Source organism: Falco punctatus (genome assembly GCF_963210335.1).
Source record: "Falco punctatus genome assembly, contig: scaffold_52, whole genome shotgun sequence".
In the NCBI taxonomy this organism is placed as follows: domain Eukaryota; kingdom Metazoa; phylum Chordata; class Aves; order Falconiformes; family Falconidae; genus Falco; species Falco punctatus.
The window spans coordinates 665,842-683,826 of record NW_027660219.1 but is presented as its reverse complement, the minus strand read 5'-3'; the positions used below and the strand labels follow the sequence as shown (position 1 = coordinate 683,826).

The 17,985-nt window shown below is 56.0% G+C and overlaps 1 protein-coding gene and 1 long non-coding RNA gene across 2 annotated transcripts in view; one reads left to right on the top strand and one right to left on the bottom strand.

The window, feature by feature from the left end:
• The window catches only part of LOC308057581, a 309,793-nt gene that overhangs the window by 100,420 nt on the left and 191,388 nt on the right, over positions 1-17,985 (bottom strand). The gene's annotated exons all lie outside the window — the stretch shown is intronic.
• The window catches only part of LOC308057572 (hydrocephalus-inducing protein homolog), a gene marked incomplete at both ends in the record, with an annotated part of 97,928 nt that overhangs the window by 55,834 nt on the left and 24,109 nt on the right, over positions 1-17,985 (top strand). The window contains 10 exons of the mRNA XM_080411650.1: positions 770-1,203; positions 6,889-7,081; positions 9,022-9,126; positions 9,788-9,997; positions 10,870-11,007; positions 12,692-12,886; positions 15,440-15,512; positions 16,355-16,482; positions 16,568-16,781; positions 16,973-17,307. Of these exons, the coding sequence (XP_080267776.1) occupies positions 770-1,203; positions 6,889-7,081; positions 9,022-9,126; positions 9,788-9,997; positions 10,870-11,007; positions 12,692-12,886; positions 15,440-15,512; positions 16,355-16,482; positions 16,568-16,781; positions 16,973-17,307 (2,025 nt within the window). The remainder of the gene's footprint in view (positions 1-769; positions 1,204-6,888; positions 7,082-9,021; positions 9,127-9,787; positions 9,998-10,869; positions 11,008-12,691; positions 12,887-15,439; positions 15,513-16,354; positions 16,483-16,567; positions 16,782-16,972; positions 17,308-17,985) is intronic.

The window sequence follows — 17,985 nt, the reverse complement described above, 5'->3', positions numbered from 1 at the left end:
GTTGGGAAGTCCTCTGGCAGTGTCTTCTGCAGAGTCAGCAGTAGCCTGGCCCCAACTCAATCAGATCTGAAGTGAGCTGCTGGAAGAAACAAAAATACCCGAGTTGGGAAGATACTTCGTGGCTCAAAGCCATGAGGAGAAGGGAGCAGGCACCTAGGGCTGGGCAAGCCATGGAGTAAAGGTATCTCCTGGGACTTGCAGCAGCCGTCCTCAGCCAACCTCAAGAGCAGCTTGCTCTCTGTGAGGGCAGCTCTGCCTTCGGGAAGGCTGAGGATGCTCCTCCCGCTGTCGCCTGGCACCTGCCCTGTCGGTGGTGGAAGGTGCTGGACGTGGGCTGTGCTGGACACGTGCTGGTGGAGGTGCGGGCACCGTTCCTGTGCCGTGCCGGTGACTGGCCCCTGCGAGGCTGAGGCTGCCGTGCCGGTGCACTTGTGCTGTGAGGATAAAGGAGTTTCTCTGGAGTCAGGGCAGCAGCCCTGGCTTGCCGGAGTGCTGGTTCGGCTGTGTGTTTAGCACAGAGCCTCTGTGGGTCCAGAATTCAGTAGGACAATATTTATTTCCCCCTGGTATCGATGCAAAGCACAGAAACGTGAGCCTGCAATAGTCTGAGGAGAGCGTGGTGCTTGCAGTCAGGCACTCGCTGTAAAGAACGTGCAGGGTGGGCTGAGAAGCCCACGCTGAGGTCATGCTTTAAGACATTGACATGTTCCATGCTATCCAGCCTTGGACTTCATTACGCTGGTGTTTGATCTTTTTAATCTCCTTGCAGCCAATGAAGCTGGAGGTAGGGGAGGAACGTCATTTCTCCATCGGATTTAACCCTGCTCACGAGGAGCATCTGAATAGCTGGGTGGCAGAGAAGGCTCTGAAGATACAGCTGCTCGAGCATCCTCGCGAGGAGCAGGTCACTGTTCGGGGAGAAGTCTTCTTCCCCAATCTCCAGTTCCAGACTATGGCCGTGGACTTTGGGTGCATCTTGAATGACACTGAGGTGGAGCGTTACATTGAGATGACCAACTGCAGCCCGCTTCTCGTCCGGTACCACTGGTCGTTCCTGACGGGCGGCCATGCGAGCCAGCTGAGGTATGTGCACCGTTGCCCTCTCCTTGAAGCTCCTCTTCCTAGTGTCCTGTCTGTACCTGGCGAAGACCCAGGCCGTTTGCCTGGGATCTGGCAAGCAGCTGTCAGCTCTCCCTGGTGGGAATAACACCTGCCAGCCGTGGTCAGGCTAGATGCTCAGGGAAAAGGTGATCTCCGCCAGCTGGACGCTGGGGGGGAGACCCTGTTCTCCAGCCGAGCTGGGGCTGTATGACACTACTAACGCTTTTTGCTTAGCCCATACCCTGGAGTCCTGCTGTGCCTCTGGAGCTACAAAGCCACGCTTAGGCAGGTGGACGGTAACATCACCGGTTTTCCATCCCTGCCGACCCTGTACGTTGTCATTTCATCCTAAGAACCTACATAGGCGCTGCCACCAGAAGGACCTGCTGCTGCCCCGGTCCCTTGCTGCTGCTTTGCTGTAGCTCCCGTACTGGTTCCCCGGGAAGGAAAGCTGCTGTGGAGAGCTGTGCTCGCAGACCCTGGTGGCCTGAGGCAAACACCACCCTGGAGAAGGGAGTTTTTGTCTGTTAGCTGTTTTGTGAATGCGATGTGCAGTTGATTCAGCATTTTTCGCCAAAACGGCAGGTTCTGCTGGGGCTGTAGGTCCAGCTGCAGGTGTCGGTGGGAGCGCTTGTCTGAGCATCCTTGGGAGGCAGGGCATCCAGCCCTGGTCAGTGGTTTCCAAGCCCAAGAGCACTCTTGCAGTGGTGCTGCAGCACATCTATAAACACATTTCTAGCAGTTCCTCCCGCTGTGGCCTCTCTGCGTAGTACAGAAGCCTAGTCTGGGCGGTTTTAATGACAGTAGCAACTGGTTTTTCCATAATGCCCTGGGAAACCGAGCAAAGTTAACCACTGCGCGTTGAAGTGCTGCTATTGCAAATAACAGAGATCATAAATAAACAGTTTTGTTTAGGGAGTTGGAATTTGGCTTAGAGGAGACTGGGCACTGGCATTAGCCATGGCGGTGAGGAGGGCTTGGGGGAGAAGCTGTGGACACTGGGGTAGCCCGTTCACAGCGGGGTCTTACCAGGTAACGGCCAGTCTGGTGTGGCCCTTCATGCGCGGCGCCTTCAAGAACAGACCCTAAAATGCAGGGGAAAGTCTGCAAAAGCAGGTGCAAGGAGGTGGACAGGGAAAGAGTAACAGGGCTGTAAGCTTTGCTCGGAAGCCCCTGTCATCTCCTGGTAAATTAGATTAGGGTTTAATTACAAGCTAAGGGAAAAATCTAACGTTGATGATAGAACAATGCATATATTTTATGATAACAGAGAAACACACACATTGGAGCAAAGCCTGTGTGGAATGAATTTCCTCTGGGGTCACTTATTGGCCAGTTGCCTGTTTGTATCGACTCTTTTTTTTTTTTTTTTTTTTTTTTTAGGGTTTTGGAAATGTGACTGCTGAATCAGTTTTCAGCTTTTAATTCCCCCATCTCCACTTAAGTTGGCTTTGCTGGACCTGAGCCTGCAGGTTCTTCTGGCAGACGCTGAGTCACCCAGCTCTGAGTTGGTAGCAGCTGAGGGTCCTGAGCATCTGGCAGGATAGCAGCCCCTGCTCCAGAGGGTTTGGCATAGCCCCTTTGCTGGCTCGTTAGTGCTGTGGACGTTAGGACAGCTCCCTTTTCTGCTCTGCATGTTAATTAAGCAGTAATGTGCTCGCTCTGGGTCCCTCGGCAGACACCATGTGATTCTCCATGTCAGGGCTGGAAATGAAGATGGTCTCCAGGCTATTAACACCTCAGATTGCTCATTAAGAGCCCAGCAGAAGGGCAGCATGTCAGATATTATTTCTGGTCTACATTAAGCACTGTTGCTATTCTAAATTATCAGATCAAACTAACTCGGTCTGACATCGAGGGAATCAAACATCAGGTCTCGTGAAGGCGAGATCGATAGAATTGAAGCGTCCACACTTCTAACCTTGCTGGAGCTGATTGCCAGAGACTCCCAGCATCAATCAGACACACACATTTATTTTGGCCAGGAGAGAAAAATGTTGTTTCTCTGCCTGGACAAGACTATTTGTGCTTAAAGTGGGTTTGTTTTTTTTGTTTCTTCTAATTGGTCAACCCATTTTTTCCTCCTTACTCTTTAGTCACTGCTGCTACTTTGAGCAATCGTATCAGCAACACAGTCCAGCCATTGCTGTGCGGTTAGTCATTTCCAGGGCGCGCACAGTGACAGTTGGAGGTGTCGGATCTCACTGCAATGATGTTGCTTCTCTGTCTCCGCGCTGCCTGGTCTGAATGTCAACAGGTGGTTCAGTAAATGCACAAATCGTAGCTCAGCAGAGGAATTTATCCTAGCAAAGAAATAGGCATCAGGGCATTGGGACAAAATGCAGTTTCGAGTTTGCTCTTGGCGAGGGCAGACCATCACCACCACCTTCCCCAGCTGCTGGCCAGGTGGCCCAGCTCAAGCCACGTGTTCCCACAGGGTGCACTGGGCAGGTTTTGAGTTTACTTCTGTATCACATTGTTTTGTTTTCAGTTTCAAACACCCTTGAGCTGTCTTGCTTGTTCCAAAGTCCCTTTTCAATCTAAGTCTGTTGGCCTGCAGGACAAATCAAAGTGCATCGTCGGGGTCCATAAGCCTGTTTAGATGCCTCAGGGGTGCATGGTCTCTGGTGCTTTGCCCTGTGACAGAGCTGGGGCTTTGTTGGGGGGCTTGTTTTCCCCCGGTACTTCGGCTGTGCCTAAGGGATGCACCAGCGTGTGGTTCCTGGGGGCCTGGGCAAGGATGCTGGGCGTGTGGGTGCCACGCACCAGGGCAGCAGCCTCAGCGCTGTTAAAACTCCTGCATTTAATGCAAAGGGGTGGTGGCTCCTGGCACGTGTCCTTGGTGCTGGCAGGACCTGCAGGGACCTCGGGCCTTCCGATCACCGTTCTGGGGTGTCTGTCCTGCTGGTGGTGGCTCTCGCACAGCCTGAGCTGGCAAGGTCACGTCATCCTGCCTGAATCTTCACGTGCGGTTTGCAGAAGCGGTGTGATTTCTGGCTCCTCTATTTTGGGAGGTGGGTGTGGGGAGTGGTGTGAAGCTGTGTCCTTAGGAGGCTCAGAAACCAAGAGACAGGCTGAGATGATTTTTTTTCCTAATGTCTCAGCGGTTTGGATGGTGGGTGGCACAAGGCTGTCCTGGCCCTAGCAGGAAGGACTCTTCTCTCCCTGCTGTCAGTGTGCCTGTGCTGCCATTGAATCCCCCCTGTTAATACCTGGATCCATTTTGTCTCATCTGACGGGTGGTCAGGTTGGGTGAGATGGACGCAGGGGGGTTAACACCTTGCTGTCAGCCCCTCCAGCCCCAGGCTGACCTGCTTATGTCAGGAGGCTCCTCATCTCCACTCCAGCGTGCTGGTGGAGGCACTTCCGCAGCCCTTTGGCCCCTCTGCTTTGGGGCTGGTGCCTTCTGCAGGTGGAGGAGCCGCTCTCTGCTCCTTGCCTTCATCCCTGCGTTCACAGCCTTGCTCTGAAAGTGCTGGAGGCTGCCCAGAAGGTCCCGATTCTGAGAAAGGGTTACCTCAAGCCTGGGCTGATGCCGAACATCTCATCATCTTGCCCTTCTTTCCCAGGACCAACCCCCTTTCCTTCAGTGCCAGGAAGATGTCGTGTCCTTGGGGTCAGCTTTCTGTTGACATCTCGGGTTCCTCACTCCCTTCCTTTTCATGTGATGCTCATTGTTGTTCTTTTTGACTTTCCCCCACTGGAAAGAGTCCCTGGCTGTGCTGCTTCACGCTTCTCTGCAGCAGGACTTGCTAATCACATCATCTCCCAGCACTGGGTCCCGGAGGGCTTCTACTTTAGAGGGAAAAATACTGTTGTTGTCTAGGCACCACGGTCTGGTGAAGTTGCCTCAAACCATTCTGTAGAACTAGAGGTACCTTAATAAATGATTATGGCTTTTCCATCTTGGGGGTTTCCCTCTCCTCGGGAGCTGTTACTAAGCCGCATTATTTATCACGAGCCACTCTAAGAGCTGCGGTTTCATTTCCTCACCATGTGCATCGTAGCGAGCGGTTCTGGGACAGCTGCCGCGATGACAGCCGGACCCAGGCACCCAACGGGTGCGTGGGCTGGTGCGTGGCTGGAGGGTGTTGAGGTGCTCCTCTTGGTGGCCCGACACTGTGGGCATCTCCCCTGCCGCCAGGGAAAGGTAGCGTGCAGCTGCAGGCTGCCCAAAAGCACCACTGTCCCAGCTGAGCTGGATTTATCTCATCCTTACGGAGCTGCCCAAGTCAGCGGCCGCTGGAGGTGTTGGGCAGTTTGGTCGCCCGTCAGGGCCCCCCAACATGCACCCGGGTGCCTGGGCTGAGAGGAGCAGAGGTTGCGTGGGTGGGACCGTAGGTGGGCGATGCGCTGCAGGGCTGAGCGAGCGCCTTCATCCCCTCCAGCCCTGGTTTGTTCTTCCCCACGGATGGTGCCGAGCTGTTGCTCGGGGTCCCGGTGGCGTCCCAGCAGCAGGCGGAGGGAGGGCTGTCAGGGGCTCACCTGGGCGAAGCCGTGTTCTTGCATGTCGCTGTAGGGAGGGCAAGTCAGGCGGGATCTCTTCCAGGTTGTGAAGAGCAGAGCCTGTAATCCAGAAACGAAAACCAGCCTTAGATACTAAAGACAAATCTTTGTTTGGAGCCCGTGGTTCAAGGCACTGAATTCCCAGCTGTAAAAAATGTGCCGTGTTTGACTGCGGGGGGAACGTTTACGAATAGGAACAGCGGCAGGTAGGCATGGCCCGAGCGCGTCCCTCCACGTGGCGTTGGAAATCCAAGCAGAGCTACTGTGAGCACCTGCTGCAATTTCATACAGGGACCATAGTTGGAGTCATTTGGGAATTCTGAAAACGTTAACCCATACGCTTTTTACTGGCTGCTGTTGCTCAAAGGATAAACTCGGCTCTGTTTGCAAAACGAGCGGTTGAACTGCTTTGCTGAACCATTTGTCAAATTTGTCCTCCAACAGTTTGTGTTTAGAAAATGCTGGGGAGGTAATGATGGCATCAGGACGTGCCACACCGGTTAGAAGCTCGTTTCAGCAGAGCTGCAGCCTTTTTGGCGCGAGGTGCGGTTCGAGCTGCTGTTTTGCAGCCAGGGAGTACCTGCGGCACGGCAGGGAGCTGAATCTCAGTGTCGCGATTGGAATAGATTGATTAAAAATGACCAGCGTTTCCTTCCCCAAAGCACTAATTGCGGCTGCTTTGGTGCTCATCGGGGATCAATGGGCTGTTTAATTGTGAGTCTCTGCCTGGAGCCGCTTGACGTGTCTTCCCGTGTTCCTTGCGTGTGCGAAGGTGTCCCGTGCTGGGCTCGTGCCGGCTCCGTCGGGGTTCAGGCACAGCAGGCGGCGGGCTCCGTCCCTGCTCCTGCCATCGCCACTGCTGGTCCTGACCCGCAGCTGTGCGTAACCGCCCAGGGGAAAATTCAGGGTGAATACCTAGAAGAGCTGAAAACCTCCTTGCGGCACTGGGTCTGTGCTGGCTCATCACCATCCAGATCTGCCCCTTTGTGTCTCAGTCCCACCTTTTTGTGCAGTTTGTCCTTTTGTCTCCCTGCAAGGTGTTCACCTCTGATATCTGCAGTTCCTTATTGCAAGCAGTTGCCACTGCTGGACCGGCGTTGTCCCTGGGCAGCCCCCAGCATTGACCTGCTGCATCCTGGTTCTGGAGCTGCCAGGTCGGATCCATTCCTGGGCTGGCGGCACCAGTGCCCACCCAGGGGCCACGTCCTGCCAAGGAACTGCTTCTCCAGGTCTTCCTCCCTCCTGCTGCAGCTTCATGATTGAAGTTACGGTTTCTTCCAGGTTCAGCCCTCCAGCACCTAAACCTTTCATCAAACCCCAGCCACCAAAGGAGGAAGGAGCCTGCTCGGAGCACTCGGCATCTGCAGAGAGCAGTGTCACTGATGGATGCGTAGAGGAGCCAGCTGAAGCCCTGGGAGCAGTGGGGGATCCTGCCCAAGAGCCAGCAGATGCAGAGGACTCCCTGGAAGCAAAGGTAGATTTTCTTGTACACTCACTGTTTTGCATTGCCTCCCCCAGCTTGCCACCAAAAAGCCGTGCTGGTGCCAGCGTCCCTTTTTTGCTGCCCTGCTGCCATGTGCCTTGAGAGTGGGCTGGGCAGCAGGGCCAGCAGCTGGACACGGGGCTTATGGGGAGGGACAAGTAGGGTAGTGTTGTTTGGAGAAGCCCATTCAGGTCCTCCTGACCTATGGTGAGGTTGGGGTTTTTTGGTTGGGTTTTTTTTGCACTGTGAAAGGAGGGGTTTTACCTGCACCGTGATGTGGAGGCTTCCAGTTCCCTTCCTCTGTCAAGCCCTGCCCAGTACTGGTCTCCATGTGCCATCTTCTCAGCCCCAGCTAGAGCCACCCGTTGTCACGTCTCTGCCTTCGCCCGAGCCCTGGTATTGCAGCGATGGCCACAGAGCTGCCTTTTTATAAATGGAGACTTGACAAAGTTGCTGTCTTTTCCTCTTAGTATGGAAAACAGCCTTTGGTCTGCTGACCTTCCTGGTGAGCCTCGGTGCTTTGGAGCTTGGCCTCGGTGCTAGTGGGAGCTGATGGCGCCTTTTGCATCACGTGGGACAGAGGCTGCTCCTGGGGCAATAAAAAAGGATATAGGAGAGCACAGGAGGTTCTGAAAGTGCCGGAGTTGGTGTTAAGTTCAAGGAGGGGGGTCGCACCTGCTGACATCTAAATATCAGTGGTTTTAATGTTGTAGCTCTGCACGTGTTTTCTGAATCAGGAAAAAGGATACCCGGTAGGCATAAAGAATAGCGCGGCTGAATGTTTTCAGATAGAAGCATGAAATCATTTTTGTGCCCTGCTTTGTTGCCATGTATGCACAGATAAAGCAGGGAAATTCAAGGGGATATGGCTAGGTAGGATCCAAAATTGCTTCAAAGGATACATCTGGGTTGCAGCGTTGTCTTCTGCTTGTGTCACTGTATCAAGGCAATGCCCATGTAGCCTTCCTGGGGAGGTGGGAGACCATAAGCCTGGGAAAGATGTGGGTTAGCGTCTTTGGGAATATGCCCTTGGCAAAGCTTTGCAGGCTGGAAGATGTGGAGACAACAGAAAGAGCACTGAGATGTGAGAAGGCTCAGCCCTCCCCAGTGCTTTATCTCCTTGGAGAGATGTAGCCTCTGGTTAGGTCTGAGGATGTGCTGTACATACCCTGCCCATGTCAGAGCCCCAGCGCAAAGCCCTCCTTCATGTTACCGAAGCAGCAGGTATTCTTAAACTTCAAGAGCAATCACAAAGCCCTTGCTTATAAATAGGGGTCAGAAGCCCAGGGACGAGGTTCCGTTTAAAGGATGGCACCTCTGAGGTTAAACACCAGCCCTCAGCTGCTGCAAGACAGAAAAACATCTCAGCTGCCTTTTTCAGGATGGTGTTATTCGAGAGAAATGGCGATCCTCAGCCCTCCAGCACTGATGAGTGCACAAGGGGAAAGCTAAGCACCACCTGAAATGGGACAGCTGTGCCAAGGACTTCTGAAGTCCTTATTTCCCATTTTTGACACTTCTCGCTTGCAGCTGCATTCCTATTATTGTCATGGAGAACCTGAGCTGTCCAGGGGTGGGGTGTTTGGTGCGTTTCTTGGGCAGGAGTGAGCAAAGCTGGGGTGGCATGAGGGTGCAACGTGCCCTCGAGGTCCCTGCCAGGACAGGGTGCTGGGAGCACCCCGCTTCCTCGTGCAAGCCGGTGGGTCCGAGCCCGCCTGCCGGTGTGACACGGGCTCCACCTGCACCTCGTGTCTCATCCGCACGGGTCTTGGACCCACACTCGGCTAATGGCACAGGCGTCCCCGTACTTGGTGTGTGCCTGTGTCCCATCTTAGCTGCTCTTGGCTCGATGAGGCGGTGGAGCCTGCAGCACAGTGATCCCCCTCAGCCCAGCCAGCTGCCTCCTGTAGCCCATGGTGCTTGTTTTCCAGCTGCTGCCGTCCGCTGCTGTGGAGCTGGAAAGTCGGAGGCCAGTGAGGACCCAGGAAAGGATGCGGTTTGTGGAGGTGGAGCCCCTCCCCTCGGGACCGGAGGAGGTAAGTGGGCATCTGTCTCACTTCCCCGCTGGGCTCCCAGCGTGGCAAGCAGTTACGTAGCCCCCGCTGCCACTGGTGGCCCTCGGTGCTGCTCACGGAGTGGCCTCGCATCCCTCCCAGCACGTTGCGCAGCGCCGCTGAAGCAACCGGCCATGTAGGGCTGACCGAGGGTCCTGCCTGTGCAGCGCCTGTGGAGGGTGTTATTCGTCTTGTTACTCATCAGGTGCTCGGTAGGAAATTTTTGCAGTAGCTTTTGCGAGAGCAGTGTGCGGGTCGGAGAGAGAGTGAAAAGTGTCAGGAGTTAGACGAGCTGGGCTGGAGTCCACCCCCAGCTCCAAGGGCTCTCATCTCCAAGTCTTGTGTTTTTCTGAAGGCAGTAAAAAGTGTTTTTAAAGGCAAGTTCTTCAGCTGAGAGAATGTCTTGCTGCCAGGAGACATCCCAAATTAATTTAGTGTATTAATACATTAATTAGTATGGGAGAAGATTTTTCCCAGGGTCTCTCCCACCGGTAAGTGGAATGGATGCAGAATGAGATTAGGGTGATCTCGCCTGTGATGAAGAGGCCCCTCCAGCCACATCTGTACTTTGCTCCAAGCCACGGCTGCTCTTCTGCATCAATTTCCACGCTCGACATCTCCATCTCTCCTCCCCTGCCTCCAGGTTTTTGATGTCCTGCCACTGTACGGCGTGCTGCCGCCGGGCAAGAGCCAGCGCGTCACCTTCACCTTCGTTGGCCGCACAAACATTGCTGCCCGTGTCACGGCGCTGTGCAGTGTGGAGGGAGGCCCGACCTACGAGATTGCGCTGAGTGGGGAGGCTTCGCTCATCAACTACTTCCTTGACGTGACGGAGATCGACTGCGGGCTGCAGGTACCGCACGCTTCTCTTGGCAGAGGTCCTTGTCTTGGAACTGTCGCCGGCGCGTTGCTGCCCACCTAGGTCTAGGGCGCTCTTCCCTTCCCAGCTACTCTGTTGGCTCTGTCGCTTGGAAGTACTGCCTTTGGGTGATACGTTCTGCATCAGAGTTGTTTTTTAATGGCCATCTCTACCCCCCAATAGTTGGGATTTCCTCCTCTTCAAGGTCACGAGCGCTGCCTCCCGGGACAGGCAAGGACCCTGTGGTGATCTCCAAAGGGACATGTCCCCAGGACCCTCATCCGCCCATCCGTTCCTAAAGCCTGAGGTCCAAGGAGATGCTTTCTTTTAATGCTCTTGATTAATCAACAAAATAAACTGGGGAGGAAGTTAACTTGGGCTTCCAGTCACTGCAGCTGGAGAGAATGTCCCAGAACAATTGGCACTTCTTTTCAGTTAAAATCCCCACAGACCCTTCCAGCTGTTGGCCCTGTTTGGCTGTTGCCCTGTCTGTCTCTACTTTTGCTTCTGTTTTGCTTGCAAATACTTGTATGCAGGTGCCTCTTATTCTGAAATGCCTCGATGCCTCCTCTTTTGTTTCAGCTGGCTGTTAGGTGACACCTTAAAGAGCAGAGGGCTTGTATCCCCTGGTTTATTTATTACTGCACCTCTACGTGCTGCCGTCAATAGTGTTCCTGCGTAGGGCTAAGGGGTACCCTGTGGCTGGGGGTCGCCCAGGTTAACCCAGGACACCGCAGTGCCTGTACCTCCCCTGCGCTCCCTGCTTCTGCGCTGTGTTCATGTGCTTTCAAGCCAGGGAAAAGGGAAGGAGACTCCCAGCAGCAGACCTGCGTCTGTAACTTCCCGCTCCTCTGTCTTCTCTCCAGCTGTTTAACAAAGTCAAGGAAGCGGAGGTCACCCTGCAGAACAGAGGGAAGGTGGGATTCACCTACGTGGTGCTCGGCTCCAGCGCAGCCGCTGCGGACAGCCCTCCGCTCGGCGTGCCCCTGGCCGTGCCCAGCACGGTGAGTAGCACAAGTGATTCACCCTGGCCAGGCTGCCCAGGAGAGGGTTATAGGGAAAAAAGGTGGTGGGGCAGGTGGAAAAAAAGAAAAGGAAGACAGAGCCACAAAACCGGCACGGAGAGCCAGGGCTGTAAGCAACTGCTGCTGGGTGGCAGAGAAGGTCGAGCAAGCGCGGTCCTACTAGAGCCCCTTCATGGCCTTTGCTGGTGGGTGGCTCTGGCATCCTGCAGCAGCCGCCGGCGGGAGGCACGAGGGCTTCGGTAGCTCTTTGGACCCCGAGTGCTGAGCTCTGTGGTTGTGCCGACACTGGAGCCAGACGGTGCAGGCTCTTGTGAGGGTCATCTTCCCCAGGTTGTGTGGTCAAGCAGGACGTACTCCCTGTCCCTGCCTGTAAGAAACCCCACCTGCCCCCTGCCAGCACTAAGCAGGGCTGAAATACTGTCTTGCCTGGGCATGAAGCTGCTTTGCCAGAAATTTTAGCAGCCCTTGTATTGGTCCCTCCTCCAGCTTTGCTGCTTTGCAGCAGTTTTGTGGGGCAGCGAGGGGGTCAGGGAGGATCGGGGCTGGAACAGCCAGGAGAGGAGTTTGCAGCATCCCGGCGCCCCAGCTTCTTAGTCCCGCGTGGCTGTCTTTGAGCTGAAGCAGCGTTCCTATCTTTGTCCCTTTTGCAAGGGGAAGAGGAAGCCAAATGGCTTTCACATTGTTTTCATGCCCGTCTCCTACAAGGGATGACACACTGATGCCCTCTTCCCGCGGGCTTCCGAAGACGCAGCTCTGCTTGGACCCGTGCAGCCAGCTGCTGCAGCAGCAGCGTGGGTGCTGGCAGCTTGGCAGGGCTCACCTTTGCTGCAGCTGCGCTGTGCGCTGGAGTACGGGCTCAGGGGACCAAGTGGCAGGAGCTGTCCCGCTCAGCGGCTTCCCCTGCAGCGTGCAGGGGAGCGGGGAGCCGAGGGTCCAGCCCAGCGTGCAGACGGCGAGCCAAAGGCGTCTGCGTCTGTGCCCGGTCACCCAGAGCCATGCTGCTGTCTGCTTCCATGTGCTCTCAGTGTGGCTGGTGTGAGCCCAGCCTGAGGCTTGGAGAGCCTTTCTGGAAGCCCAGGGAGGAGATGTCCTTCCCAGCAACACCTTCTTCCCTAGAATTTGTCCTGGTCTGCTCCTGCATTTCCAGAGATGTATGTTTGCAGGTCGCTGTGAGTCTGGATGGGCTCACGCACCCCTGGTGTAACCACGCAGGCAGGAGATGTTTGGTTGGGATGATGAATGAGTCAGGCCCTTCAGCAGCAGCCTGGCAACCGCTGACGTGCAGTGTGAGGAGCTGCTGGCCCTGCTGAGGGCATGGGCCTTAGCTCGTCTTCCGCAGCGGCTGGTAAAAGAGCTTTTCTTTATTCAGTCTGGCTCTTGCTAGCAGAGGGTAAGCACTGTGAGCAGCAGAGCTGCGCTCCCGCTGAGCAAAGGGCGGTCTGTGCTGTGGGAATGCAGCCTTACGAGCCCTCTGAAGGACATACTGCACCCTGGTGTAGGAGGCTCGAGCTTTTAGGATACGAGAAAGCTAGAAGGCCGTGTTGTCTGACGTTTTCTTCCATAGGAGAAGCTGTTTTCTCTTCTCAGTGTGCCTATCGCCTGAGCCGTCCCCCCACCAAACGCTCTTTGGTGCATTCCCTCTCTTGTCTCCCATGCCCTGCAGGGTTACATTGGACCTGGCAAGGAGCAAGTGCTCAAAGTCTGTTACCTGCCAGGAGTGCCTGGAGTCTTCTGCAGGGCTTTGCAGATTCAAGTGGGTCACCTGGAACCAGCAAGCATCACCCTGAGAGGAGAAGGGACCCTTCCCAGGATCTGCTTGGACCTGCCCAGGAACATCAGCGGTGAGCACTGCCTCTCTGCTCCACGGGAAGGTCCCCTGGCTTTTTCCCCATGCCATATGCCCACAGGGCAGCTCACCCCCACCCCCACCGAGCCTGGAGGTTTCAGGGCTGTCAGAGCAACACTCAACCCTCGGGTTGCTTCCTGGGTCTCTAGCAGGTGAGCCCATGTGGGCTTTGCCCCAGGAACCACCCTGCAGAGCTTGCCAGCATATCTGTCGGAGGCCTGGGAAGGTGGCGGCTGGGCAGAAAAGCTTGGGGAAGCTGTAACGCGGGCTGGCAGGGATGTTGGCAGGGTTGGATTTGCCATCGCGTTGCAGGGGATGGGATGCTCCTCTGTAGGGGGGAAGGTGGGTGGTAGTGAACGTCAGGATTCAGAGAGGAGCAGCAGCATCTACTTCCCATAGATTGCTCAAGGAGTTTGTTTCTGGGAGAGGCCAGCATCAGGGGAGTGGGGCTTCCCAGCTTAAGTGGGATTGGCACGGCGTCCACGCTTCTATTTGTGGATCGCTTCTTCCTCCAGGAAATGCAAAATACGAGAAGGTCCTCAAAGAGGCCAAAGAGAAGATGGCAAAGGACAGCCAGAGAGCTGAAGCAGTTACTCTGGGGGAGGCTGCAGCCGCGGAGCCACCCAGGGACGACGCGGACACCGCGGTGAGAAGCCCCATTTGGCATGTGCCACCCTGCCCCTGTGTCACTCGAGCCCTGGGCACCCCGCAGCAGGCTTCCTGGGGCCCTGCTGGCACTTGGGACCTCCCTGCCCGCACCTGGCCACGAGCATGTGTCAGCTCAGCGCTGCCCCAGGGGCTGCCCAGCTCTGGCTGTTGTCCCTCCAGCAGATGCACCAGCTCCCCGACTGCCTCAGGGAGAGCTCCTGAAGGCCGTGCTCAAGTGACTGAGTTCCCGGCACTTTGAAGGAGCTGCGGGTCGTGTCTGAGGGGTTTGTTGCTCACGACCCAGCTTACCAGCAGCAGCCTGACTGCGCCCTGGGGCTGTGCTGTCAGCGGTCATCTCCAAGAGGCATCAGCTTTCTCGTGGCTCCCTTTCCAAGAGAGCTGCTGTCCAAGCTGCTCTGGCACTGGTTGGGGGCAGGCAAATACTCGGAGCTCTGGAAGGTTCCTGGCCTGCCTGTCTGTTTGTCTGGCCAGATCAGCTTTTATGACAGTGACTGGGCAGGCGAAGGTGCTGGAGTCTGTTTCCCTTGAGATCAGGTCTTGACTAAGGGAGCAGGAGGTGTCACAGACGCTGAGCAGCGAGGCAGAGGGACTCCATCGCCCCTCTCAACAAGATCAGGGTGGGATCCTCTCTCAGAGACAAGCCTGTGCCTTGGGCAGGACCTTTGCTAACCAGCCGCTCTCTTTCCTTGCCTCAGTGGGACACGCAGCTGCAGCTGCAGGTGGAGCAGTTGCTGATAGAGGAACATGCCCTGGAGCAGCAGAAAGCTCTCAGCTCCGGCCCCCCAGAGGAAGCGGCCTTTGACCAGCGTGCTCGTCGGAGGCTTCTCAAGTTAGTAGAGACTCCAGGTGCCCCGAGGGTGACACCCAGCAGTGCACCCCTGCTCCCGAGAGCTCCTGGTGTCTGCAGAGCTGGCAGTAGCTGGGCACTGCAGAAAGGGTCTGACCCTGGTAGCTTTGACGTGCTCCCTGTGAGCAGCCGAGTGTCCTCACTTCATAGTGCCACCCTGGGGTGCTCAGCTCCCCACAGATGCTGGGTTCTGCTCTTAGTGCTGAGGGGGTCCAGTGCAGACCATCCAGCCCCTCCAGACAGCACAGACACCGTCCCTGCTGACCAGCTCTGAAAGAGGCAACTCAAAGCTGGCATCTTTGTTCCAACTAACAGGCCACGCTAAGCAAAGCCAGCAGGGAATCGCACGGGCTGAGAAACCCTAAAGCAGGGGGTGTAGATGCTGGTGGGACCGTAGGGCTTGCCTGGGTGACTTGGTCCTTCCCTCTGCTCCTTCCTGATGAGGCAGGGGCACGGTAGGCTCCAGTTCAGGAAGAAAATGCTCTGCAAAACAGACCACTTATGCGCTTTCCCGAGTGGATTGCTCTGGAGAAGGAGCTGCCCTTGAACGCTGTCGGTGCCGATTCCTGCCTTTCCCGGGGCTGCTCTGGGGACAGACCTGGCTGCAGAGCGGGGAAGATTGCCTGTGCAGGCAAATCTCATTGCAAGGTCCTGAAGCGATTTCAGGCTTGGGCTGTACACCAGGTTAGCAGTTCCACTGAGGCCGGTGGAGGTCTGGTGGACTTAGCCACAGTGGCTCTTTGTAGCCGAGGAGCTGTGACCAGTTAAACACAATTTTGTGTTGAGGTCCCAATGGTAGCTGATAAAACCTAGGACCTGCACCCTCCATGACTTAACTGAAGTGTTACTACCAGGTGGTCAGGCCTTGGCTTTCACAGGCTTGAGCTGGGTTTTTACAGCAGCAAATACCCACTTTATTTGTGTCTTCTGTCCACCTGGAGATGTAGCCGGGCTGTGGTTTAAGGAATGTCTCTCTTCCTTTCAGAGTTCAGCTGCCTGAGTACATCCTGGACTTTGGCTGTGTCATTCCTGGTACCGTCCGCACGCAGCTTGTGAAGATCACCAACCCCGGGCGGTTGCCTGTGTCCTTCCTCGCTGATAGACGTGCCTTGTGTGGCACAGGTAACCAGTGCTGGAGGGACTTCCCGTGGGCTTGACAGATGAGCTTAAGTCACTGGGTGTGTGGGGGCGTGTTGCGTGCCTGTTTGTACAGCTTTTTTCTTCCTGACTGCCCCCTGCTCGGTGCTTTAGAGCCTGAATTCTCCTGGCCAGCAGTGCCCAGAGACCTGGTCTGCCTGGGACTGCCCTGACACCTCATTTCAGGGACTAGGTGGGCTGATCACCTTGGTCACCTCTCATCATCTTCTGCTCTTGGCTACCATGAGTGACAGCCGAGGTTTTGTGCTCTCTGTGGGCTCGTGTTGCAAACGGACGGGACCCTTTGTGGTTTGGAAGTGCTTTGTTTAGACTTCATGATGTCATAGCCCTTCAGTTGAGCCTTTATTGAGAAAAGAGCCTGTGAGATCCTCTGGTGTATCAAAACAGGCTTCCACGACAGGCCCTGAGGCAAGGCTGTGTCCCATCAAACGGTGACTTGCTGTGTCTGAGGGGTGGTCAGGTGTCTTCTCTAAGTTGTTGTCCAGGGAACACCGCAGCATGGGGGAATCTTCGTTGGAAATTCTCCTTCGGGGAGGTCTGTGCATCCTTCCCTGAGATGCCCAAGGAAGGAATTGCTGAAGCTCAGCCTGATGGGTTTCATTTTTACCATGTGGACCTTGGATTCTGGCTGCGAAAACGCTTTCTCCTTGGGCGGTGACAAGGGAGAAAGAGCAGCAGGCTTCTCCGGGGATACAAGGGGGTCTTTCGCAGAGCTGCCAGCCAGGACGCCCGCGTGGCCTTAACGTGCTTGTGACACACAAGCGACATGAGATGTATCTCAGCTGCTTTATTTTCATCTGTTCAAGGTTTCAGTGTGGATCTGGACCATGTGAAGTGCCTGCCCTGCTGCAAGACTAAGACCTTCAGAGTGCGCTTTGACCCACAAAGCGCCAACCTGCCACTGGGAGAGGTGGACGTGCTCCTGCCCATCAAGGTACCACCTTTTGGGGCAGGCAGCAGGCTGGACACAGCAGCAGATGTCACCTGGTCTCTCAGCTGGATGTTCTGTCCTTCACTAGGTAGCAGGTGGCCCCACGTTCCATGTCCGCCTCCGTGCCGACGTGACTGTGCCGTCCCTCTGCCTCTCCAGGGACAGGCTGGAGTTCTCCGCTGTCCAGTGTGGGCAGTGTCGGGAAGAAACTGTCCAGCTCCACAATCAGCTCCAGGTCCCCTGTCAATGGTTCGTCACCGTGCACGAGCCTGTTAAGGTAAAGCACAGACAAGGTGTGACACGTAACTTCTTGGTTGGGTTTTCTTTGCCTCTCTTGCCCTTTCTGCCCCCGTGGCTGCCTGGGCGCTTGGGCTACAGCTCGGCTGAGGAAGCTTCTGAGGGTACGGGGCAAGGCTGCTTCGCCTGGACCTGTTCGTTAGCTGATGCTTCACTTCTCTGCCATCTTCACCCATTCCTCCTCCTCTGAGGACAGCGCCTCCCCATCTGCCTGCCCTGCCTACACATCTTTGCTCCCGTTTATGGTGCCACCAGGTTATGGTGGCCACGTCTGGTTTGGACGTGGGTGCTCTTCGCACCGTGGCAGTATCTCAGAGCACGGCAGGAACCAAGAGTCTGTCCCCACAAAGGCCACCTCACACGCCTGGTTTCTGTGCCCAGGTGGACAAATGCTTGTCAGCGAGCATGCGTCGGAAGCTGCTGCAGGAGTTGGAAGCCAAGCCCCGTGTCTTTGAGGCACTGCCCTCGGCCGGAACCCTCGCTCCCGGACAGCGATGCAACATGCGAGTCAGGTTTTCACCCGTGGAAGAGGTGAGATTGGCAGGTGTCACCCCGCGGAGGTCTGGCAGGGCAGTGTGGAAATGAGAGCCCAGCGCAGGGGATGAGGTCTGGCCTCCGCATGGAGCTTTCTGCCAGCCCCGTACCCGCTGTGCCCCAGTTTCCCCTGTAGCGCGCACTTCTGAGAAGCGCTTTGGAATCCCCACGGGGAGTTGCACAGGGAGCATCCAGGCTCGGCGGTGTGGCTCCCTCTCGGCACATGGAGGAGATCCACCTGTCTCCCCTCACCTTCCACCTCGTGTGGGCATATCTGCAGGCTGCAACGCCCCGGCGCAGAGCAGCTGGCATGCTCGCGGGGGACAACCCTGGAAGGGCCAACCTGGGCTAATCCTGCTGCCGGTACCAGCAGACAAAACAGCCGCCAGACACCTTCCTGGGCACGGCGGGACTGTCACCTGTAGCGGTACACTGCCAGCAGTCCCTGTGGCTCTGGCCCAACCTGCCTGCGTGTTCCCACGCGGTCTGGGAGTCAGCTTAAGCGATGGAGCATTCCCAAAGGCAGTTTGCATGTGGCCACAGTGACTTGGAAGCTGGCAGTGTGTGACAGCATGGACACAAGTGCTTCCATGCCTGGGAACAGTCCCAGGGACGGTATAATTGCTAGTAGGGATGCCACCAGCTTGTGTTGGGCTTTGGCCAGAGCCAAACGCT